The 24802-nt window shown below is 42.4% G+C and overlaps 1 protein-coding gene across 2 annotated transcripts; it reads right to left on the bottom strand.

Moving 5' to 3' along the window:
• Positions 1 to 1333: 1333 nt before the first annotated feature.
• On the bottom strand, positions 1334 to 24665 carry LOC119124630 (copine-8-like). 2 transcript variants are annotated; one of them, XM_037254783.1, is made up of 21 exons: positions 23792 to 24665; positions 22965 to 23126; positions 17611 to 17651; positions 15761 to 15807; positions 14826 to 14929; positions 13458 to 13497; positions 12109 to 12185; positions 11644 to 11707; positions 10868 to 10971; positions 10059 to 10163; positions 9051 to 9092; positions 8665 to 8740; positions 7694 to 7750; positions 7574 to 7635; positions 7416 to 7462; positions 6481 to 6662; positions 5631 to 5758; positions 5136 to 5238; positions 4618 to 4675; positions 3889 to 3962; positions 1334 to 3784 (listed from the first exon to the last, which is right to left on the bottom strand). In XM_037254783.1, exons 2-21 carry the CDS (start codon positions 23039 to 23041, stop codon positions 3572 to 3574), a joined length of 1701 nt encoding a protein of 566 aa, XP_037110678.1. In that variant the 5' UTR covers positions 23042 to 23126; positions 23792 to 24665; the 3' UTR covers positions 1334 to 3571. The 2 variants fall into 2 exon arrangements, with proteins under 2 accessions (XP_037110678.1, XP_037110677.1); XM_037254782.1 differs by lacking the exon at positions 23792 to 24665 and having other exon boundaries at positions 22965 to 23481.
• Between the last annotated feature and the right edge of the window lie 137 nt (positions 24666 to 24802).

The following is a 24802-nucleotide window of genomic DNA, read 5'->3' as shown; positions in this document are numbered from 1 at the left end:
TTACTCCCACACGGCCTCATAGGAACAGTGATTTCACACTTTGCAGCATCATGCGACCAAAAAAATCCAAAGCCCACCCTCAAACTCCCCCGTCGTCATGCGAACACGATTCATTCGCTCTTCCTGAGGGCCCATGCCAAACAATAAATTGTCCAATAAAAATAGATCCTTAAGTGCTTCCAATATATACGCTTAACCCAAACATACTGGAATTGCCTCTCGTCTCCTGGAAATCCATCTTGAAAAATGACTCATCCTTCCTGCATTCAAGTCACTCTTTAGACTCCTGTACATACTTTGAAATCTCTTTAGGCATTTTCAAATGATCACCACGTCTACAACATTCCTAGGAAACCATAATGTACCAGGACTGGCAAGCTATTTTTAGAATAGACCCGTGGGCAACTCGTATGCTCCTTGGTGGCTACCTGATGCACGTGGACACCTTGTTGGTGATCCCTGAGCTAAACCTGCACAACAAGCAATCCAAATCAAATAATTGTTCAAAACCAACACAGCAAAACAATGCAGAGTAATGTGCAATAGTATCGGGTCAAAAGGAAGGCCAAACCCGTTTGCCGAGTATGAAACTGTTTCAAAATGGTTCGAAACTAACACAGCAGAAAAACAAGCCATTATCCCTTCTCTGCTTAAGTCTTCTTGAATACTAAAACCCAAAAAAGATCAGGACTGCCAGTACACTGAACTCTTAGTCGTGCTTGTTAGCATCGGCTAATCAGCTAATTAGCCTGCTGAGAAGCGCAACGGGTCATCATGACTGATTCATCTGCGAGTGTCGCATCGTTAGCTGACATCTTTGTGAAGTCTTGCTATTTCCCCATCCCTGCCTTAAAAAATGTCAAACGTCTTTGTGTCTTTTTTTTTTTTTTTTTAAATGAGGTCGCTGATGGCAAAATTAATAGCTAGCGACATGAAAGCACTGTTCCTCTGAGAGCACAATCAAAAGTCGGCCTGGTTACACAAGCGTCATGCATGTTTCATACGTGCGCCGGATGCACATCTGCGAGACGAAGGGAGCGTGGGCGACGTTGGGGTTGTCGCCATGAATAAATGAAATGAAAGGCCCTTTTACCTCGTGGTACGCGCCATACGAACTGCACATTATATACTATACTCAAGATATACTGTATGTACTATACACCCACTGGACACAGCATTAGGAACACAATTCAATGAAATCCAATGCAAAAAAAGAAACACTCAAAATGTTTGGGTTGGATTCCACATAGACACTAAATTTAAATAAATGAAATAATTAATAGATACACCATTTTGGTGACAAAGGGTGATCTCTATGGATTTTTCATTTTTATTTATTGGTCTTTTATTTGTATCATGATTACAAATATTTGGATTTGGGCGTTTGCTACGGTCCCAAAATGTTTGTTGACTGAAATGGGATTCAAGGTGAGCACCTGGCCGTTCCATGTAGTTTATTTTGGTTACTTAATGTTACTAAAAAAGGCTGGAGCTAAAAAAAAAAATTATATTGAATTTATTTATAATTCACCAATTTACATAACGGGCTACGGTTTCATTATTACTTTGTGAAAAAAAATAAAAAATAAAAGCAACATTTACATAAATAGTTTGAGAAACCAACCACAATAATTGAAATATTTAAAACAATAGCATTATCTTACTAAGTCAGAATTTATTTTTGCTTTGGATATTATTAAACGATGTACCTAATTTAGTGTCCAGTGCATTGACTTTACATATTTCCTGTTTGCTTATCTGCTTTCGGCAATTGATGCTACATTTGTCTCTCAGGAGTGAAGGGGGAAAAAAAAAAAAACATTAACAAAAGAAAACATGAAAATAATCATCATATAGGGTACAAAAATTCTGTCAGACCACCCTTCCATTGCCTACAATACACTAAACAGTTACACTCAATAAAGTATTTATTTTAATAGCAATGCTACGGAGTGTCAGTGTTCACAATATACAGTTATAAAAAAATACAGGCCTGTCGTTCATCATTTAAATATGAATAACTCAACACAGAAACACGGATAAGGCCTGTTAGTCATAATTTAAATATGATTACAGGCCTCGGTACAAAATATGATACATATAGAAGCAGCATCACATATAAGATAAATATCATGAGCCCATACACCAAAGAAGGCAGATATTTGTACAGTGTATAAATATATACTGTATTCATATGTATAAGAAAACATTTTACAAGCGTGTGTTGGATGTGTATTTTGAGGCCTGACTTTAGAAAATGTTGTAAACCTTCAGGACAGGGCTAAGAATTGTTTTCATTCGGTGAAAAGGAAATGAGCGGTTGCTTGTTTTTGCTTGACTTCAAACCAAACAAAAAATTAAATAAATAAATTAAAAAAATACAAAATGAGGGTCGTGGCTCAAAGTGTCAGTGCAGTTTGGGGAGGGACTCTCTCCTGAATTTTAATGGAGTGCAGCACAAATAATCCCCCCGCCCCCACCCCTTTTAAGTTTGGAAGTGGCCCTGAAACGTTGGCAGCCGAAAGCCAGAAAGACAAATGAATAAATCAGTGAAATAATTCATTAATTACGATTCCTAATAAGAAATTGGCAAGGAAATGTATCACAACTTTGTGACACGTTTATATTGGCCATGGCAAAATCCAACTCAGAATAACTAAGAATAGAAATGTCATCGAGAGCAATCGTTTGGGACGGTGGGCATCATCGATCACGACAGGTATCGTCACTCTGGGTATTGGCAAATATCTTGGATGTCAACAATCGATACGATGGGGAATGTGAGTTACTCACAGATTGAATCGCTGGAATCTTTTTAGCACCACCTGATACTTCACTCCTATAAATTTGTCAAGAAAGGGAGAATATTTAAATGCTACAAGAACAGTCATTTACTACTGACTTCATTCCCTCATTATTTTTGATGTTGTGTTCTTTAAAAAAAAAAAATGCAACGGGGAAGAAATATTAATAATTCAAAGACTTGAATAACAACAATAAGAAAATAAAAACAGACAAGCTAGCATGCTTTGGCAACACACTCAGAGGTAGGATGACAAAAGATACAAAAATGAACAAATTAATTAATAACAGACTGTAGTCCTGTTTTGAAGTGAAGATTACGGAGTACTGCCTAGCTACGGTTCCAAAAAGCCGTGTGGAAGAACGCCGCCAAAAGGTAAGGCTGGTTCAAGTCGGGTGGGCGGGACAAAGCCCTGAGTGCAGGACGACAGTGCATGCTTCTCTTTAACTAGCACATGCTCCATTTAATAACATCGTAAATATGAAAAAAGTCACACGCTCCCATTCGGCCTCCTCACCTCCATTGGTAGTTTCATCCTTATCCAGGCCTCAACTTGTAAACATGTATTTACGGAGAGACACAGAAGTGGCGTCTGTTATGGTCATGCGGATCAGGCCACACCCCCCTGACACAGCTAGCGTTCCCACTGTCACTTTTCACAGCGTCCACGTGCACGGCGTTCCGACAACAACCATCGGTAACCACCTCAAAAGCTTCCAGTGAAGATTCGGAAGAAGAAGAAGGAGGAGAAGACGAGGCCCCCGAAGCTTAGATCCGGCTTACCCGTCTGGCGAGGAGAGGGTGAAGAGCCGGTGGGGGGCACGGCGTGTAAGGGGGCGGCAGCGGGCCGGGTTTGATCCCCCGCGTCCTCATGTAAGACAGGAACTGGTCGGGGATTTCCGCCAGCACTTCCTTGGCCAAGCGGGCCATGCTGAGGATGTGATTGCCCCTGCGGTCGATGTAATCCCGGAACGGAACAAACTTAAAAACACAGAGGGGGGGTGGAAAAAAAAAATGAATAAACTGATAGTGTGTTAACATTTAATCAAGTGCCCTTCGAAATACTATTTGGAAATGTGTCATACCTGAACAATGTCCCGCTCCGCAAAGCGTCCTTGGGAGGAGATCCTCTCTTCGTCCCCATCGAGTTCGATCATTTCTGGAAGGGAGGGGGGAGGGTGGGGATTACATCACACACAAATATCCTTATAGCCTCTTTCCCAAGCTGCTTTACCACTTTATAAACTCGGGTAGTTGTCTTCCTCACTCATGTGAATCATTAGCATGTCCACAATATATTCATTCTCATTAAAAAATACGATCCAATTAAAGGGCAATATCTTGCCTAATGTGCTTTAGAACTTGGACTAATGGTTAGCGTGTTAACATTTTATCCGTTGTCATTAGGGAACCGCTGAAAGGGAAATATTTTTTATTTCCTAAAAAATCGTATGTTTACACTTGATCCAATTGCATTAAAAAATAGTACGCGACAGGTCATATAATGTCTAATCGCATTCTCTGTTTAACTCTTTGCATTCAATTCCATATCATGACTTCTGCCCAATTCTATAAATAAAAAGTGGGTGAGTGTTTTGCTGCGACGTTACATGGGAAATAAGCACTCGTCTTCTGCCGCGACAAGGGGGAATTTTCCCCTCCGTGGCGGCGTGCCGGGGAAGAGCAACAATTATCGAGCGGAGGGCATGGAGTGAAGCCTTGTGCCATGTGGGAGTGGAGATAGCGAGTGCGGAATGGAGGATTAACGTCAAACACACACACGCGCGCACACGTGCAATATGCACGCCGCTTACCGTCAAATTCTGCTGGTCCGACCCCGACAATTATAATTGACATGGGCAGAGAAGCAGCCTACGAGGGTGAGAGGAGAAAGAAGGGATCAGAGACAAGAAGGGGGATTTGGCACTGTTTGCTATCTTTGGGGCTGCAGGCTGTCAGTGAAAAAGTGCCGCTAATTACTGGCTGAGCCCATGAGAAAAAAGGAAGCACCATTGGAGGAGGGGGAGGGAGGGGGTTGCAAAATCAATCCGCCTTTTTCTTGTCTGCTCACTTTTCTTATTTTAATGTTGGTTGTTAAACAGAGATCGGAAACTTCCGGCAAGGTAGCGCTCGGTCATAAAAGTCAATCTCTGCCCCCCCCCCTCATAAAAAAAAAAAAAAAAAAGAAATTTAATTCACAAAAGCATTCAAGAGTGATATTAAAATGAATTTGCTTCACACAAGGTAGCATTTCTATCCCAACCACACACACATACAAATTTGACGTAATACATCTTTACGCAGATGACAATACCAAAACAAAAGCGCTTACGTTGACAATGGACTCTTTGGTCTGAGCCATGTCTGTGATGACGCCGTCTGAGATGATGAGCAGGATGAAGTACTGAGAGCCGTCCGTCACCGCCGACGCGTACCTGCAAGAACGGGAATGTTGGGGAAAAAAGGAAAATTCAGTTAGCATCATGAAATTTGGTAGGTATGGCTATCAGGAGTCGACCCACAAAATAAGTCTCAAAATCACCATCTTGGTTTGAAGTGGTTCAGTTCACGCAGAAATGAGGTCAAACTTCAGCCTCTGAATCCAGTTTTACTTAGCAACATAAAATCTGGTCAGCATGTGAGTTGACCCACCAAAAAATGTTTTGCTTTCAAGCGGCCGTATTAGCGTTACTTTGACCATTTACAGCTCACTCGTCTTACTACCAAACTTGAAATGCAAACATTTGAGCTTTCCTCATGACGTGTGGGTGGAGCGTGTCGGTGAACTTTGATTATCGGCCATAAATCATGCAACGCTTATTAGTACCTGGCCACGTGGTTGATGACCGGGGAGAAGTGGGTGGGCCCGTAGAGACGCACTGACTTGAGACTCTGGTAATAAGCCTCCATTACGCCCTCGATGCCGCTACAGTACGGATTTTGCGGGTTGCCGTTCTGCACACACAAAATTGATGACGATGAAAGCAGCAAAAGGAGCCACGCTGCATAATTTAAGAGCTCCATACATGGGAGAATTTCTATGCTCTGTTGTAATGATGTCACCATGTTAGCCCATGTGCGCCTGTTAGCGCTAATGACTCTGGAGAAACATCTGGAGGCAAGAGCTGAAGAGCAGATGCAGTCTAGATATCTGGCGCCGCGTTACAGATTTAGGTCTGGACTGATGATTGACAAACAAATGACATCATCATTTGACTGCTTGTATTTTAAACGTGCGCTTTTATAGCATGGTTAGCAGCATTTTACACTCACTTCTTTGCGAAATGATTCAGTCACATCTTTATAAATGCTAAAAATCGTGATGGGGTTTAATTCAGTAGCCAAAAGCAGTTTGACATGAAATTTGGTTGACAAGTCGATCATGAGTGGACCCACAAAAAAGAAGCCTTGCCGGAAAACACGGGAAGATTTTTAAGAAGCCATTTTAGGTTTAGAAATGCACCCCAGACTTTGTGGAAAATTCAGCCACTCAATCCAATTTCAATCAACAACATAACATTTGTCTGTCATGAGTAGACCACCAAAAAGACCATTTCGGCCATTTTGGTTTGAAGTGTCACCTTTGGGTTCAGCAATACACCCCAGTAATTTTAGTTAGTGACATCAAATTTGTTAAGCATAACTATCATGAGCAATGCCTGCTCCGCGGTCCTCACCAGGGCAAACTCGTGCGAGACGCGTCCGTCGGGGGGCAGCTTGGCTCCGAAGCCGAGGGCCGGGAACATCTTGTCGCTGTCGTAGTCCTGAATGATTTCGCCTACCGCCCGAAGCGCCATGGCGTAGTCGTTCAGCTGGTACGGGCTCATGTAGTGCAACGAGGTGGGTTGCGACGGGTTGCCTGCGTCAGAATTACATGTCACATACATACAAAGCAGAATTTAAATGACTGTGGCAAAAGAGTTAAGAGGTGCCCGCAATAAAATATTCATTTTCCATTCATTTCTTATGGAGAGAAAAAAAAGACTTTCACAATAATATATTATTATGCCCTGTGGTGACATCAAAGAAAAATTGCTGCATTTTTTAACTTTTGAAGAAATGGCAGCCCCAAAAGTATTGCATAAATAATCACCCCACCGCTTCACACTCAAGCGCCTCTGAGTAGTTTTGTAATAAAAACTCACCGTGGCCTCCAGCCAAACTGCCAGGAATAAAACAATTATGCAGCTAATATCAGCATTTCCACTTACAATCACTTCAACCAGTGACGAGATGGCGGGGAGACGAACCAGCGCGCGGCCCCCCAAAGTTAATTACTTTTAATAACTCTGCCGCTCTTACGCATGTTTGCCTCCAGGCACCTCATAAAGCCTTACGAGAGAAACATTATCGGTGCTTCGGAGTGGGAAGTTTGGGAGAACAGGCGCCTTTTCGCTTTTTTACTCTTTTGTGTGTTTTTGCTACTATATGCTATGCCAGTGTTAAATATTGGATATTAAAAAAAGCAATATTAAATCCTATTGGCACATAGACATTCCATCAAAATGTCGCTCTACTTTTGACTTTCAAACAAAAGGCGGCGACGTCAATCTCAGATAAGGGAAGCCCAGCGTGTTGCCTTCCAACACTGGAAGCGATAACACGCACTCACCGTTCGATGCTGTGAAATCGATCGCCACCGTAAAATTAATCTGCGTCCTACAAAGACAAAAAAAAAAAAAGAAGTCAGCGCTATCAATCTGGGAACGACGGCCAAGCGCACTTAATAAGCATGTTACAGCTCGCCTGTCCGTCTTTATTTTGGCTTACCCGCCTCGGATGTAGTCCAGGAAGGACAGCTCGGTGTCCACCAGGCACGACAACAAGGTGACCTGCAACGTTTGATGCTTGCCGTAAATCCATCTTAATCACATCCGCGCTAGAACTCACCGTTCCTGAGTTTTGATACTTTTTCTTCTTCTTTCCTTTCTTCTTTGGATTTAGCACCTGCGTAGGAAAACAGCAGAGCAGCTTACATTGATTATCTCCCGTTGCCATGGTGACGCTCAATAACTTCAAACCGTCAACGCGCTGGAGAAACCAACTTTGTTTTAATCCGTCGGGCGTCCCCGTCACGCTGACTGCTGACTTCAATGTCAAACATCAATGGAATGCTTTTACGATGTTTTCGTGTACTGTAAAACGTGCGGCGCCTAACAAGGCACGGTAGCATGTTGTGTAGGCGAAATGGAGATAACGTGCTTGATGGCATGTAAAAGAGGCGCAGCGCTTTCTTCTTTATCTTCTTCTCGTCAGCATTTTGTCTCACGCTCGACCTTCGCTGACGGTTTGATCAGAGAGGCGAGGTCAATGAACTCCCAATAGCGAGTAATAGACTTAGACTTAGACTTAGACAGAACTTTATTGTCATTTTGTCAACACTAGGTGTGTACAAAACGAAATTTCGTTGCACACGGCTTTCAACAATGTAGTGGTATTTCGGCTGGTTAAAAAAAGTGACATTCTATATAAAAATATGAAATAAGATAATTATAAAGTACAAAGTGCAGCAGTGATAAAGTATGTAAACAGTGCAGGAGACAAAAGCAGTATTTACAAGTGTGCAGAGGAATGCTACGTTTGAATGTTCAACAGTCTGACGACAGCAGATGCTAGCCATACGTACGGCGCCCTCATACTTACTATAGGTATTTGCCGGTCAAGTGTTTATGTGTCTTTCTATCTTTGTGTGTGTGTGTTCGTGTTTATCTACCTTTGTGTTCATATGACGCAAAGAATGTGTCTTTTCATGTGTGTGCACATGCATGTGTGTGTAAGTGTCCTTGTCTTTCTATCTGGTTAGCATATGTGTATGTCCTTGTCTTTATATATTTGTGTGCGTGCGTGTGTAAGACTTTTACCTCATAGATGTGAAACTGTGACTGGCTTCTTGACATTTCTCTGTAACTGGTGGTGAAGTCGCCGATAAAGTCGTGCCTATGCGCGAGGAAGGACACGGACAGGGACACACGTCAATATTATCGTGTTAAAAGCGTGACGTGCAGCACATCACGTCCCCGCTAACGAGCCAATTGGCGGTTCGCTTAATTGAGAGACATGGACGTTAATTTCTGCATTTGCAAATCTGTCATTGGGAAATTGCGTGAAAACTAATAAAACTTTAGCTACATTAGCGGCTAATCGGGCTAATAATGCTAGCAGGCTTTTGGGTTCACGTCGATCAACACTCTGCTTCTTTTTGCGACATGTACTGCACAAAATGCGACGGTAAAGAAACGAAACTCACCCGCCGTCTCTGTCCCAGTCGTATACTTCCACCTTGATGCTCCTAGATGGAAAGACAAAATCGGTAAATGTCAAACAATCAAAGCTTGCACAAAGTTCACACTCACAATGTACAATAAGACTTAAACAATGTTTTGCCACTCTATCCGTGTACAATAGAAAAGAACAAAATGAAATAAATTAAAAAAAAAAAACAAGTCCATGACATTTATCAGTGCTTTGAAAACTAAGTCTAAAAAAACACAATTTATTCAAATATTCTCCTCATTTTTTGTAGCTTTTCTCATTAATTGTAATAAGTGACTTTCCTGACAGGTAATACAAGAAGTGCCATCGTCCTATGCTCTGATATTTAACCTTAAAATCATACATGAATAAAAAATGCGCTGCCGCAGGTTTAAGGTCAAGTCATTACAAATGCAAATCCTTTTTTCTTTTCCTTTTTTTCCAAACATGTGCGGGGGGGGGGGGTCCTGGTAATCCAGCACAAAGTGCGATGTGAATGTGACACTATTCCAACCTGCTGTGCTTCCTCTTTTTAAATCTCACAGGCAAAGGCTATACGCTTTAATCGCTATCAAGCGCCGTATGTATGTAAATTAAATATGTGATGGATTTCAACAGCTCTGTGGGCCCGAAAAATATTCATCAGAGTAAAGAAGCTAAAGTAACTTCTTTGTGACTCATTAACCTCCAAGTAGAGACCATTAATAAAAATTAGAGCGCAAGCTTTAGCAGTTCCACACGAAACATTATTCAAGGTTTATTTGCTGTAATGTCCTGCTAAAATGTGGCACAAGGGACTGTATGAAATGATATTCTTTATTAATTCTATTGAAATATGTGCAAAAAATGTCAAAAGGGAATTTTACATTCCAACAGCTCACTTGTTTTTATTACCTCATAATACAAAGTGTGTGGTTTCTTTTTTGCATAATTTATAACTATCATATTAAAAACACGTTTCTCCATTATTCATGTTTTTTGATTTATCATATCAATGATGTACCTGTCGTAGTCGCCGTTGCAGAGCGCCCTGACGGGAATCTTGAAGGCCTGCCACACGGGATCCAGAGTGTTCTTCACCACTTCAGTCTTGTGGCAAATGGTGAACCTGCCAGAGACGCACACGCACGTGTCGGCATGTACACAAACACGCGTTAAGGTCTACGTGTGTTGTCAGAGCCCCTTCGCATAGCATTTAGGCTGCCTCAGTGGACATCAAAACCGGAAGAAAAGCAGAATTTGTTAAGTGGCAGGCCTGCTTTCCCTGCAGGGCCAACTGCACTTCCCTTTTTAAGTTTCGGGGAGGTTTACAATGGCCGCAGCTTGACCCGAGAACCAAACCGGTCTTTTGCCATTATTCCCTCCTGGCAAATTTTCGGCGCCGCAATATTGCACTGTACCAATGGTGAATTTATGCTTATATCATTTTATAGACATATAGATTGCATACCAGATTCACTATTTAATAGTCCTTTTCGTTACCCTTTTTTTTTAAAAAATCTTATTTCACATCTTTATAATTATTCTAATTATTTTCATGTAGTTTGTTGATTATTTATTTATATCAATTTTTATTATTATAATATTTTTTTATGATGATTATTATTATGATTATTTTCCCCTGCCTTCTGAATGCACATAGCAGATGAATATAATACATCCAGTATAGAAGATTATATAAGAACAACACATTTAGTGCTTATAGAGTGTACACGGCGGCTTTCTGGAGCGTGAACAATCAGTGTCTATATGTGTGTGTTTGTGTTAGTTAGATGAACAACGGCGGAGGCGAGCAGCAGCTTGTCAACTCACGATCCGTCTTCATTACTGCGGTAGAAGACGAGGAAAGGGTCCGACTTGCCAAAGAAATCCTTCTTGTCCAATTTGTTGCCACAGAACTGCAGCATGACCGACTCCTGCCGGCATCACACGCACAAACAAACACAAACGCACACTGTGATGGCTGCCATGGTGACAGAGTATGATGGGATGCTGCGAGCAGACTTTCCATTTGAGTTAGTTCCATTGTTAACTAATGCCTCGGCGTCATTCATTCTTCCTATGGCGGCTCGGCCGAGAGTTGCGAAACATTTTACACGGCCACTTAACATGCCTATCTCATGATATTTTAAACTCATAAATATTATGTCTGTAAGTATAATTGGTATTTAATGATAATAACAAAACTGCACTCAAGAGGTCAAAATTCATATAGACTCTTGTTACCATGGCAACTAGCAACCAACTGGAATTACTGCCGTGGACCTCGATACATTATTGCCGAACGAATCTATAACATAACAAACCGTCTAAGTGAAGCTGAATAATGCAAATATAGAAAGAAATATGCTGACATCATCGTTTCTTCTCCTTGTGCTGTATGTGGCACTAACAGCAGCGAGGGGCTATTTTTAGCAAGTCCGCTTTTGGACACTCGACTTCTAATTTTAGCACCGTTGGGAGCGTCTACGGACAAACAAACACTATCTCTGTGCTGCATTTAGGAGATGAAGGACGTTTGTGTGTCGGAGCTACAAACACTCTCTCCGTGGTGCATTTAGGACACGTAGGACATTTGTGCGGCTTACCCGGCAGTTGCTCAGCTCCTCGGCTCTCACGATCAACGTTCCACATTTCTTACCAGGAATACCCCTGCAACACAACATAGTAGCTTAGGGCACTTAAGTCCTCCATTTTTCTTTTTACGTTCATGCAACGTAGCAAAAAAAGTGGAAACGCAGGAAATTTACGCACTAATGTTTGAAATATTTACAGTGGCTGTTGTTATCTTTGTGTACTACCAGATGTTAGCTGGCTGGCTTGTTGGCGATAGCATGCAAGGTGCTAATAGCTGGCTAATTGAGTTCCCATCATTACGTTTATAACAGTACAGGTCTAATTGTGTTGTTTTTGTGGGTTCTCGAAATAATCATTTTAATGGGAGAAATTCACTTGATATAAAGAATGTGTCGGTTCAGTCACAAGCCTGGTCACGAAACAAATGAAAGTTGTTTCCACTACTGTACAGTACATTTTGTTGTTGTCCAACTCACATCAATGCTTTCTCGAGCCGGCTTCCCAGCGAGCCCACAATCTCGCCCAGCGTGCAAAAGGCCTGCCCTAGGAAGTCCTGGAAAAGAGGGAAAAAAAGTGAGTTCAGTCTAAGACAGTCATGTTCTTTATGGGTTGTTTTTTTTAACATTGTTTGGCAACTTCTGATTTCTGTGCATTGGAATTTAGCTGGGTGCTCAAATGCATTTTTATTTCAGAGTGCTTAAATTTCCCAGTTGTCTGAACCCAGCATGTGTAGTGTCCTTGTTCATGTCTCGGAGGCCTCCGCAAGAGATTGGCTTTAGGAGCAGCAACAACAACAAGAAGTCTGTGCAATGATATATGCACACACACACACACACACACACACACACACACACACACACATACACACACATACACTCATGTTCACGTCCCGCAGGCACAAATTTGCTCCAAAGATGCCGGCCAGAAGAGAGCCAAAACACAGCAAGGTCCTCCTCCTCTTGACAACTAAGAAACATGACAAAAAAGCTGCGACCTTTCCAAGGGGAACTCGCTGGAAATCATATTCAACTGGCTGAAAACAAAAACAAGGTATCCATTATGTACCTTGTGTACTTTCTTATCATCGTTGGCTCAAAAAAAAAAAAAACCCTTGAAATGTAATGATTAAAAAATTATTTTTACCCTTATTATCATTATTGTCAATTTAATTTGATAAATGATGTGCTTTAAACAAATAGTAATAGTTCAAATAAAAAGCACAAATATCTAAATAGAATTAAACACCCCCCCCCCCCCAAAAAATCTACCTCTTCATCAAACAGCACCGACAAATAATCATGCGCATTTTAGCATTCATTAGCATAAATAAACAAGATTGAAGTATTTGAAATGTCAGGACAAAAGAGACCATAAAAGCTTAATTCCACATAAGTGCGTGCTTTGTCAGCACACCCTGCGGTCGTATCTGCGCAAGGCACATATACAAAAAATATGATCTGGAACAACTGAGCTATTGTGACCGTGATGAAAAACATGATTTTTTTTTAAATGATGATAGTGTTATTTATAGCAAGTGGATAAGGGCCCGGTTGTTGACAATGTGGCCGATCTGCAATCCCACACATCCACACTGCTGACAGGATGCATCCAAGCATCCTCGGCCTTCATGCTGCGCTCAGATGGAGCCGGCGGGGGGTTATTGGAGTAAAATATAGGGAAGGGACTGAGAGGTTAGCCCTTTTAGCCACCAACATGATGGAGGTGAAGGAAAGGGGCATTCTATGTGGATAGGAATGAATAACTACTCAACATTTGGAATTCAAATGTTTGCATTCGGCTGATAAAAACCAACAGAGACACTCACATGCTTGGAGAGATTGTCACTCTTGCAGTCCAAGTCGTACCTGGGCAAAGAAGAGTGTGACGTTAAAGTTTACACACCATTCGAATCACGTTTTGCTGGCAGGCTCCGCCCACACACAAAGACCAAAACTCAAATGATTCTCGATTGAATAATCCATAATCCAATTTTGGTAGCGAATGGACAAAATGTCAACTGGAAATGGCTCAAATGGGCCTCAAACAGCCTTCTGTTTCTTTTTTTGGAGGGGGAGGGGGGGTCTACTCCTGATAGACACGCCCACCAAATTTCACGTTGCGAAAAGAAAATTAATTTGTGGTTAGCTTCTTTTGATAATTTTTGTGAGTGCAACACAATGAAAACAAACATACCTTGACAGGGGTAATAATGTGGCAATGCGGGTGTGTGTGAGTGTGTGTGTGTGTGTGTGTGTGTGTGTGCACGTGTGTGTGTGCTGGCGGCACAAGGCACAGGTGCGCTTCATGCGTTGCGTTTGCCTCTGTCACTTTGGACGCCTCATGAATCATTCATGTGATCCCATTTCATAATGAGACACACTGACAAGTGTGTGTGTGTGTGTGTGTGTGTGTGTGTGTGTGTGTGTGTGTGTGTGTGTGTGTGTGTGTCCACGTGTGAGACAGCAAGAGAAAGTGATGGGAAGGGAGGCATTAAAAACAACATGATGGATGGATGTTGATTCGACCACATACACAGGCGCATACACACACACACACACAAACACACACATACACACACAGATATCCCGCGGCGTCTCGTGAGCACAAATTTGTGGATGACATCACTCGGCACTGCGCCGGATAGGATTCCACTTCCTGTGCTGTTTTATTTTATTGGGCTTACACAGAGGCCTTTTGTTTCATATTCTTGATATAAAACACAATAATCAATTGACTGGTGGTAAAAAAAATAATAATTGAATTTTGTATTTTAAAAAAAATGCATTTGTTTTGAATTTTCCATTGTCCTCGGGCATATTTTTGGTTCATTTAGTTTAGATGTGATCAAACTAACGCCAATGACGACTTGAGCTTGAAGTGTCCCATCTCCCTTTCCTCATGATGGACACCTTAGCATCGCCATCACCATCCCCACAAATGCCTTCGAGTCAAATTGACTTATTTTTCCTCTCCGAGTGCAACCGAGCAGAATGAGAACGCTGCTCGGGAAAAAAAAAAAAGTGACAAGAAAATGTGTCTTTTATTTAAAAGGCGGAATAACGTACATCTCCCTCCCGCACACGGCATGAATATTTCACGGTTAGCTTTGCTCCAATGCATGGAGAGCGGGGTGCGCGCACACATGCACACACGCACACACACACACACACACACGAATCAATGGTTAACTCACAGGTCAAAACGTAGATTCTGCCTCTCCTCAAAGAAATAATCCAAGATAAACTTGCGCACAAAGTCAGGGTTGAGTGTGTTGTCGATCACTTCTGTTCTGCCAAACTGTTAAAAAAAAAATAATAATAATATCAAGTCGTATCAAATCCAAGTGCAGACACGGTATTTATCATATACACTATAAAGTAGGACACTTTAAATTGGATGCCAAAATGATAATGGTGAAGACTGTTTCCATTGAGAGCAGTCTGTGTCTGAAATAATTGAAATAATAATTGAAATAATAATCTTTTTAATTTATGACAAAAATAAATAATCAAACTTAAATTAAAACTTAAAATATTAGCCCTCGTGTGCACACCAGAAACCCCTGGAAAATATTTTTTAATAATACAATAAAAAAAAAAGAACATTAATTAACATTAGTCACAAAAGTGGCGGTCTGGGGGAATTTAAATAAATAAATAAATAAATAAATAAATAAATAAATTCAGTTGGTAGCGAGTGTCAGTACAAGGCAAAATGGCCGCCCCGTAAGGGATTTTTCCAAGCCATATTTAATAAGAACAGTGACCTGGAGCATTGCTATAAAGACCAGTTTGAGGGTTTGAATGAAAGTCATTTTTGTGCGTGTGCGCTCGGCTCGTCACACCTTTCACGACTGAAACGTCAACGCATCCCGCTGGGACGCAATTACACTAATACGGACTTTGCCCATTAGGCAGCATCAAAGCGGCACGTTAACCTGCTCGCTGGTATTTCAGATCCTTCCCGTATGTGCTGCATAAAACATTTGTTGACAACAAAACATTTCATCCTCTTGCGGTACAAAAACTGTGAAAACAACACTCCCGTTTCTATTGTCAGTGTCTCAAAACAGTCAGCCGCCACCATTTTATAGCCCCAAAAAAAAGAAAAATGTCATTTGTGACTCACCTCTCTCCATTCCCTGTTTGCTATCCCCTGCGTGTACAGCACACAAACTGTGGAAAGAGGAGGAGATGGTCTTGAAAGAGAATTTGAACAGTGACAACTTCATGCTGACGAGCTGAGAGCGTGTTTCCCCCTCGGACGGCGGCGTGGCGGGAAAACTCCCTAATTAAATGTCACTAGAAGTTTGCCTTGCAGCGTGACGATATGTCAGCGAGGGGGAGGATGGAGGGAGACGGAATAGGAGGGGGCACGCTTGTTGTTTGCGTAGGTGGGAGAAGAAAAACCAGGTTAGAGTGCGGCGGAATGTCCTTCTTATCGAGCGAGGACGCTCGATAATATTGATATGCCAGCGTCTCCCGTCCCTTGGGGGGGAGTCTGGGATTTTATTTTTCCTCCCCTCCCGTGAATACGGCGGAGCGAAGCAATCATCCGGCACTAAAGTGACATTTCATTAGCATGTGTGCCACCGCTACCGCTATGGTAGCGTAGATGTCTCAACAAGTGTGACGAAATGATGTCACACTGAAAGGTTTTAAGAACAGATAGCTGTTAAGTGTTTTATTTTTACAATTCAAGTCAAATATCGATGCCCCGCGTAAATTAAAGTCGCAGTTGTTGGAAGGTGCAGCGTAAAATCCATGCTAATTCGCTAGCACGGATGATGAATTAGCATTAATCGTGTCGAAAACATTGTGGAGCCATTTTATCGGTCTACTGGAATTCTAATCCTCATTATAGACGCCAAAGCACACATTGTGGAGTCGCACTGTCACATCAGATTGGATGGAACAAATAAATCACAGTGTGTTGACTGGAATGTTAATTGATTTTTATAGACGTGGTGCGAATTGATTCTTGGATGGGAACACCTGAGCACTCCCCAGATCCGGGTAGCTCTTTTTTGGGAAGCCAGAGAGGAGGAGGAGGGATTAGCATCCTCGCCGGGGCCAACGTTTATACAAGAAGGCACTTGTGCTGCGTCCATGTCTCTGCTATGCTGACAGTCACTGGCCACAGTCACACAGCATTAGGGTGCCTCACCACACACACAAACACACACGGCCACATTTTTAGGGCCTCAGGCACACACTGGCGTACCATATTCATATTAGCTTATAAAGCCGGATAAAATTCCACTGTTTGTGCATATTACCATCGACCTTTTGTGCATATATGTGTGTGGTCAGTAAGTGTTGGGAGGGGAGGAAAAATATTCAACAGGAATGATAATGAAGGGGCTTTGTTGAATTTAACCTCAACATTAGAGACAGCTTTGAGTCTTCAGTGAGCCTGGCAAAAAGAATGTCGACATAGGGTTCATTCAAGACTCAAAAATATTGGTGGTACCAACACTTAATTAAATATTAATGAATATAGTAGATCATCATATTGTGAAAAATCTTATATATTGGGAAAAATAAGAGATTTGGGATAAGCGCAAAAAAAAAAAAATCATCTCACACACACACACACACACACACACACAGAGGTAAACACAACAATGCACGTGTATGCTGATGCTTCATGTTGGATTAAAGGACGACTGAGAATATGCAACCAGATGAGACCCCAACTCACTGCACGACATCCACAATGCAACATGGAATAATAGCATGCAACACACCACAGAGCTGACGCAGATATCATGAATGACTCCACAATGTCGTGTGTGTGCGTGTCAATCAATATTTATGTTCCAGGGAATGACACAACATATGTTCAGCCATACTGCCTTGGATCTTATGCTATGTGAAGACATTTAAATATTCCGCTCGGCTAACTAGCGGTATCTCCACAATGTTGTGTTCATGAATGTTAATGCTTTGGTGTGTGTCTGTGTGCACGAGTCTTACTGGGATCCGATTTGGAGAAGGTGTCTCGGTCCAGCAGGTTTCTAAAAAGATAGAAAACAAGAGACAAACATTAGCGCTAATTGAAAAGCATCTTAATTAAGCTTCCTCAGTAAACGGCAAACAACAAACAGACTGACGGCCCTTGATTGGTTGCCACGGAGGCGGAGGCATTAAGGAGACTCCGGGAAGTAACATAAAGTGGAGCTTATTAAATATTTCAGGCGTGCAGCAGTCTGTTTTCTCTCTTTTTGCCTTCCCTCAGCGCCATCAAATTTACATGACGCCGCCATCTTGGCTCTGCGGAAACCAACGGGGAGGAGGAGAATGAAGATGTGGAGGATGCCGAACAGCTGCTCTCCAAACTGAGGAAATCAATTAAAGACGAGATCGGAGGGGGACCCAAAGTCTTGTGATATAAGTTACGTGCCGAATCGAAAGATACAACACAATTAAAATAATAGGATGCTGATATGTCGCAATGGAAACCAATTAGGTTCTGTTATAAGATAATTAAAAGCGACGGGGTTCTAATACAATGCAATTACCGTATTTTCCGGACTATAAGGCGCACCTTCAATGAATGGCCCATTTTAAAACTTTGTCCTTATATAAGGCGCACCGGACTATAAGGCGCACCATTAATGCATCATGTCAGATTTTTAATCCAAATCAAATCATTCTCCATTTTATCTTTTTTATTTCAACTTCAGACGCAACAAATTACTTTATAATCACAAAATAATGATCCATAGTCTTTTTGATTCATGATTCATAGTCTTCAGCGGGCCACTTATGATTGATTTCATGACACAATGCTTTGGGCTAGTTTAAATTTAGGAATTTGGTCCATATATAAGGCGCACCGGACTATAAGGCGCACTGTCGGCTTTTGAGAAAATTTTAGGTGCGCCTTATAGTCCGGAAAATACGGTAAATGAATAGGGTGGTACAAAAATTTCGAAATAATAGGGAAATGACACAACGAACAGAAGCTGTCAGGAAGTAACCCAAGAATTGGCAAAGGAAGCAAAAGAATGACAGGAAGTAGCTACCAATGGCGATCATGTTCCATTGACGGAGCATGTGAGTGTGTGTATGTGTGTGTGTGTGTGTGTCAATGCCAGCCAGCAGTTGCTGCAGGGGTTGTGGAGGGGTGTTTGGTGGGGGCGTTTGGATGATGAAGCTATCATGCTAGCTGCGGGGCGAGCGCGGCGTCGCTCGTGTCCCGTCCTGTCCCGTCCCACTTGACAGGCGGCGAGGGCCGCGCAGCCGCGCTGATGTCAAGTGATGTTTCTGGATCAGGCTCTCGGCTTCTGCTGATCCCAGCGTGGCCCAGATGGTACCAAACCCCCACCATCCCCCCGAGACCCCCCCCTCCCTTAAATAAATGATAATAAACCGACAGGATGGCGTCCAAGCGCTTCACGAGTGTGTGGGAGTGAGAAGTGGGAGACTTTACCTGCCAAAGTAGAGAAATGGCGGATAACAAGCCAAGAAATACGGCAGCGGGCAACTACAATATATAAGTGTGTGTGCACGTGCACACGTGTGTCATGAAGCCATATGTGGTTTGTGCACATGTGTATGAATCCATGTGTATCTGTGTACATATATGTAAGTGTATTCGTTTTGTCGAATGTGTGCGTGGCGATGTGTGCGAGAACATTTGTCGTGTATTTGTCCGTGTCCACCTGATCTTGATCGAGATACAGATTTAAAAAAAAAAAAAAAAAAAGGAAATGGTTGAGTGGCTCTGCGTTCATCAAACATTTACAACAGCGTTCCCTCCTGACACCGGAGTTACATTTGAACTCCCACCAGCGACCCGTCACGTGCTCAACCCAACATGACTGCCCGCTGCTTAAAAGCAAAGCCAGATGAGACCAGACTTCTATACTTGGGGAAAAAAAAAATACTAATTGAAATAATCTGTTTTGAGATAAAGGTCACTCATAGCAATGGGGATGCATTAAAAGACTCCGTTAGGGGAGACGCATCTTCTGTATACAAAATGGACACACACAACATTGTGGAGCGACCAACTGTTGGAGGCACACTTGGTGTAACTTGTAAGTTGTGTACTTTTTGGGAAATATACCGTATTTTCCACACTATAAGGCGCACCAGATTATAAGGCGCACCTTCAATGAATGGCCCATTTTAAAAAATTGTCCATATGTAAGGCGCACCGGATTACAAGGCGCACCTTCAATGAATGGCCCATTTTAAAACTTTGTCCATATATAAGATATATACATTTGGCCCACAGGCCAGACTTTGGACACACCTGCTGTAGTAACTCAATATTGTTCCATATATAAGGCGCACCTGATTATAAGGCGCACTATTGGCTTTTGAGAAAATTTGAGGTTTTTAGGTGCGCCTTAGTGCGGAAAATACGGTACATTGAAGCACACAACATTGTGGAGCAACCCCATGCTACAATCTAGTGGATTGCCTACTGATTCAGTCTCCATATAATGAGGCAGACTGGGTGGAACTAATAAGTAGCATCGAACAGAAGAAAAACATGGAGGCACACAACCATGTGGAACCACCACAAGTCACTAACGGCGGTAAACGACACTTCAACTCCACCTAAATGTGAAAAGATGTCAGCCTAAATGGACTTTAATTGTCAGGGTGTAAGATAAAAAGATTGAAACAGAAGAAGAAGACTTGGAGGCGGTCGAAAGATTGCCCAAAGTTAATTTGGAGTTCCATGTTTTATGACGGCGAGCACGGCACCAGGCGGGATAGAAAGTGCGGCGGGAAAGTGGGTCAGACTGGAAAACAACTAACTCATTTTGACTTGAATGACCACAAGGGTGCCATTTGGTCCAAAGGCTTGAAGACCTCATCACCCAGCTTGTTTCAGTCAGCGCTTTTCCCGCCTTTATCCATGTGCGTGCTAAAATGGAATCATGGATTTTCTATCTTTTGGAAGTGCTGCAGGAAGGCCGTTACTGTACGGCGCGTGAACGGGAATTTCAAAGTGTGAAGTTGAAAGCGATGAAGTATTTGATGCAGTACACCACACTTTGGTGCTGGCATCGTTTTACTGTGTTGCAGTGAAAATATCCTGCCTTTTATGGGTTCTGTGTGAAAAAAATTCTTTTAGTGAAGTGTGCCATCCTCCCAGTCCTTCGAAAAGCAAATATTTTTGAGCCACATTTTCCCATGTGGCACTTCCATGTTTTTTTCCACATTGGTTCGCTTAATTCTGTATAAAAGACAAAGTGTGAAAACCAAGCTATCATTTTGCAGGATCTCTGCGTGAAAGGCTTTCAGTCTTCAATTCAGTTTAGGCTACTCTGTGAAAGAGATGATGGACAACACTTGCCCAATACATACTTTTGGTCCAAAAAGCATATTGATTCCATGCCTGAAAGGTTCTTCTTCATGACTGCTCTTGCACTGATGGTGTCTTTTTCTTCACCTAGGCGAGGAAAGCGAAACGTTGGAGCTGACACATCGACCCGTCTCCCAGCGGGTCAGCAGGGAGTCTTCAATGGCGCCACATCTCAACGCGTCAATGCTTCCGCGCCGCCTTCTGTGGTCCCTAAATGTCAAGCGGCTCCAATTCGGCAATGCGCTCGGACCCCGAGACAGGCGGCGGCCGTGTGATCTTTGACGCTTTGACTTTTCCAACATCTGCGTGGTTGCTACATGCCGTCTGCTCGCAACACGCCATCGCTCAAATGTGTGTGTGTCAGTCCTTCTGCTCCGATGTAAATGTGAAGCCTATGGTAAGAGGATCATCTTCCAGACATTACGCACCACAACAAAGTGAGAAAATCACACCGCCTATACCAGCACATGCAGAAGGGTGGGAAGGATTTTAGGTGGGGCGGGGAACTGAGATGTCTTTTCTGTCAGCAGGGGGCGCCTGTGATTCTTTCCAGGGAGGCATGAGTAGGAATCATTTCAAAGAGTAGTTTTTGTTTAAAGGACCTGTGAAGATAGACAATATGGCCGCCAAAAATGGCAGACTTCCTATGTCTATTTTAGAATAACCTCTTGAGACTTTTTTGTGGGTCTCTTCATGACAGATACGCCTACCAAATTTCATCTTGCTCTGTGTAACTGGCTTCCGGGGCTGGAGTTTTCGAATGGTTTTGAGGTATTACAAAATATCAGACAGATGGTATCTTTTTGGGCATGGCCTGTTGGGACATTCCAAATCTCACGTTGCCAAGTGAAATAAGCTTCGAGTGCTGAATATTTACAAAGGTTATTGGCGACTTAAAATCAAAATGGCAGACATCTTGTGCCTTTTTGGTCATGGCTTCTTTAGAAGTTTTTTTGTGGGTCAACTCATCATAGAAATTCCCCCCAAATTTCTTAATGCTAAGTAATATAAAAGCTGAAGGTGACATTGTCTAATGATGTTCGTCAAGGAAGCCATCAAAGCTGTCACAAATCGTTTGGTCACATGTAGCTCATGTGAAACGGTCGCCGATAAATTTCAATCTTCTTGTCCAATCTGCGAATCTTAATGAGATTTGCAAAAGGCTCGACCAGTACAATCATTTCTACCATGCTTGATACTAAACATAAATATAAATTTATCTGGAAAATGTTGAGATGCTGCTGTATTGGTGAGCAACAAAGCTCATTACCATTCTTTTTTTTCCTCAGAATTTAATTTTTCATTTATTTCTGAGCCCAGTGACCTAACTGGGGCACAGAGTCTGCCACAGATGGAATATTAGTGGGAGCAGGGTAAATAAATACATATTCAGCATTATAAGGGGGACGCATTGTAGTCGACTCGCACTATATACACTCACTGGACACTTCTTTAGGAACATCATATAATTAGAAACACTGATATTTGCACACTGCATCTTTCATGTTATGAGCCTTCATTTGGTCAATTTTTGTAGCTTTGCAGAGTCATGAAGATATTGTAATGCCCTCACATGTAAGCAAGGGAAAAACAGCCACTCACAGCTGTTTAGTAAACGGAAAAACACACTCTCAAATGCAAAATGAGAACACTTGCAAAAAGCTGCTATTGGCCACTACTCACTCTCACACGCAAACTAACCAGTCAATCCTACTCAATTTTCCACACCCCTTTAAGGTACACTTAGATATAAATCTTATCTACAGTAACAGCATAATAAACACGATACAGTGCTATTTTTTGTTTTCATTAAAAATAATTGCGTGGGTTTTTGGGAGGAATGGCATTTCAATGGGTAAAATGGATTAAACTATTCAAGGCAGCGCCGTATGATAATAATCAAAACTGTCTCGGCACCAATGAGAAACATCTCCGCACGTGTCAGCTCACACATGACATCAAAAGCATCACAACACATACATACAGAGTAAAAGATGCTTACCTGCACGACACGGTGAGTTCAACTTTGGTGGCTGGGATGGCCGCGGTGAAGGGGTCGGCGTCCCCGATGCACGCCATGCTCCAAGCTGCAGTAAAGCCTCAGTGACTGGCATGAGAGGGACAGAAAGGAGCTGGATGATGATGAGGATGGCGGTGCTCGTGCCTTGAGGAAGAAGACAAAAGGGAGTTGCTGGTAGTAGAAGTGGTGGGACCGAGGAGGGAGAAGGAGGAGACTCCTCCGTCCGCTGCTCCCACCAGAGCGTCGATGTGTGGATGCTTACGAGCGCGGGAAAATGATGGGAGTGTGTGACAACACTGAGGAGAGAGCGAGAGGGAGGGAGAGAGAGCGAGAGAGAAAGAGGCGCGGGAAGGAAGGGAAGGGTTTCAATTGGCTGTGGAATAAAGCAGATGTGTGTAATAATTACCTTCATACCTGCATAGCACTCAGAGTAAGGATGAGAGAAGGGGGAATAGCCAAGAGAAAGTGAGGGAGAGAGATAAAAGGAGAAAGCAGGAGGGAGAGAGATTGTGGGAGAGAGAAAGGAAAGGAGAGCTACAGGGATGGATGGAGAGAGAAGAGATAAGAGAGAATGAGTAGGGTGAGAGAGACAGAGAGGTGAGATAAAAACATGAGAGGAAGTGACAAAGGGAGAGAGGGAGAAAGAAAGGGGAATAAAGGGGGAAAGAGGAAAAGAGGGAGGGAGGGGGAGAAAGCCGGAGAGAGTGAGGGCTGAAGGAGACAGAAATTTCCCATATCAAGCATCTGTGGCTTAAAGCATCAGTATGTATTTGACTGCTATGCAAGTGTAAAAAAAAAAAGTTAATCACCAACTCCTGATTGACTGCGATATGCAAAATTTGCAGGTGACATCACTTCCGGTGTATCTTTCAGGATAAAATGTCACCGTAAAAAAGGCAAAGAAAAAGCAACATCTTAGATTGCATAAAAAAAAAAGAAAAAGAAAACCGAGTTATTTCAAAGTCGCGCAAAGGTGGTCCAGCCCAGCTGTGACTCAGCAGATGGTCCGCCATCGGGGACCACCTTGACCATCCCGGAGCAAAATGGCAGGCTGGCAGTGATGTGTGCTAACGACGGTTAGCGTCCATGCTAACCCCTCTCCAAAAAGCATCCGGTCAACACGAAGGTCACATTTTAGAAAAGATAAATGTATGAATTTTCTAATTAAGATTCAGAAAGAAAAACTAATTGAGCACCATAGCATTGAAAAAACAACAACAAACCTTAGCTTAGCATGCTAAAACAAAAGAAAGTGAGGTCTTGAATGAGAATCCCCCGCGTTCAAAGGGTGTTCCTGATGATAAGTTGCGCTGAGTCAGCATCTCCTCCCACATGTGCAATACTGCAAAAAGCTTCCGCGTGCTGCTGTTGCTGTTTTTAAATGAGGATGAATGAATGAACGCCCGCGCTTTAATAAGCTGCCGCCGGGGACACTTTGAGAAAACAACACGAGAAGTTGGACTGAAAGTTGGGCAATGATAGTCGTCATGACTGAGGAGGGATTATGTATAAAAACATGATTTGAGCACAGCGAATAGGTGGGATGTAAACATAGCAGAAATAACTCTAATAAGATAACTTGCAGTAATTTGAGAAATAATTCAAAACCAACCCACTGGGTCTATTTCGTTTGTTTGGTTGCTGCTGCCATCTGGTGGATACGTTTGGTAATTATTTAACAGTCAAGTAGTCTTAGAGAAACAACATTTTAAGTGTGTGTGTGTGTAGGGGGGGGTTGTTGTGCAAAGAAGAAAGCACAAGGGATCTGTTTTGTTTTTTGACAGATGGCGTTTATTCTAACCAGGCATCATCTGACATTA

This window comes from Syngnathus acus, chromosome 6 (assembly GCF_901709675.1).
Source record: "Syngnathus acus chromosome 6, fSynAcu1.2, whole genome shotgun sequence".
Lineage (NCBI taxonomy): Eukaryota > Metazoa > Chordata > Actinopteri > Syngnathiformes > Syngnathidae > Syngnathus > Syngnathus acus.
The sequence above is the reverse complement of the archived record's forward strand: the minus strand, read 5'-3'. Positions and strand labels throughout refer to the sequence as shown.

Bases quoted from the DNA above. Each gene is read 5' to 3' on its own strand.
- LOC119124630 (XM_037254783.1), bottom strand. From the start codon at position 23,041: ATGGCGTGCATCGGGGACGCCGACCCCTTCACCGCGGCCATCCCAGCC. The intron at 10,164-10,867 runs GTGAGTTGACAA...CGTCTCTGGCAG, and splicing joins CGCAGTAATGAAGACGGATC to GTTCACCATTTGCCACAAGA. The intron at 8,741-9,050 runs GTGAGTTTCGTT...CCTCGCGCATAG, and splicing joins GACTGGGACAGAGACGGCGG to GCACGACTTTATCGGCGACT.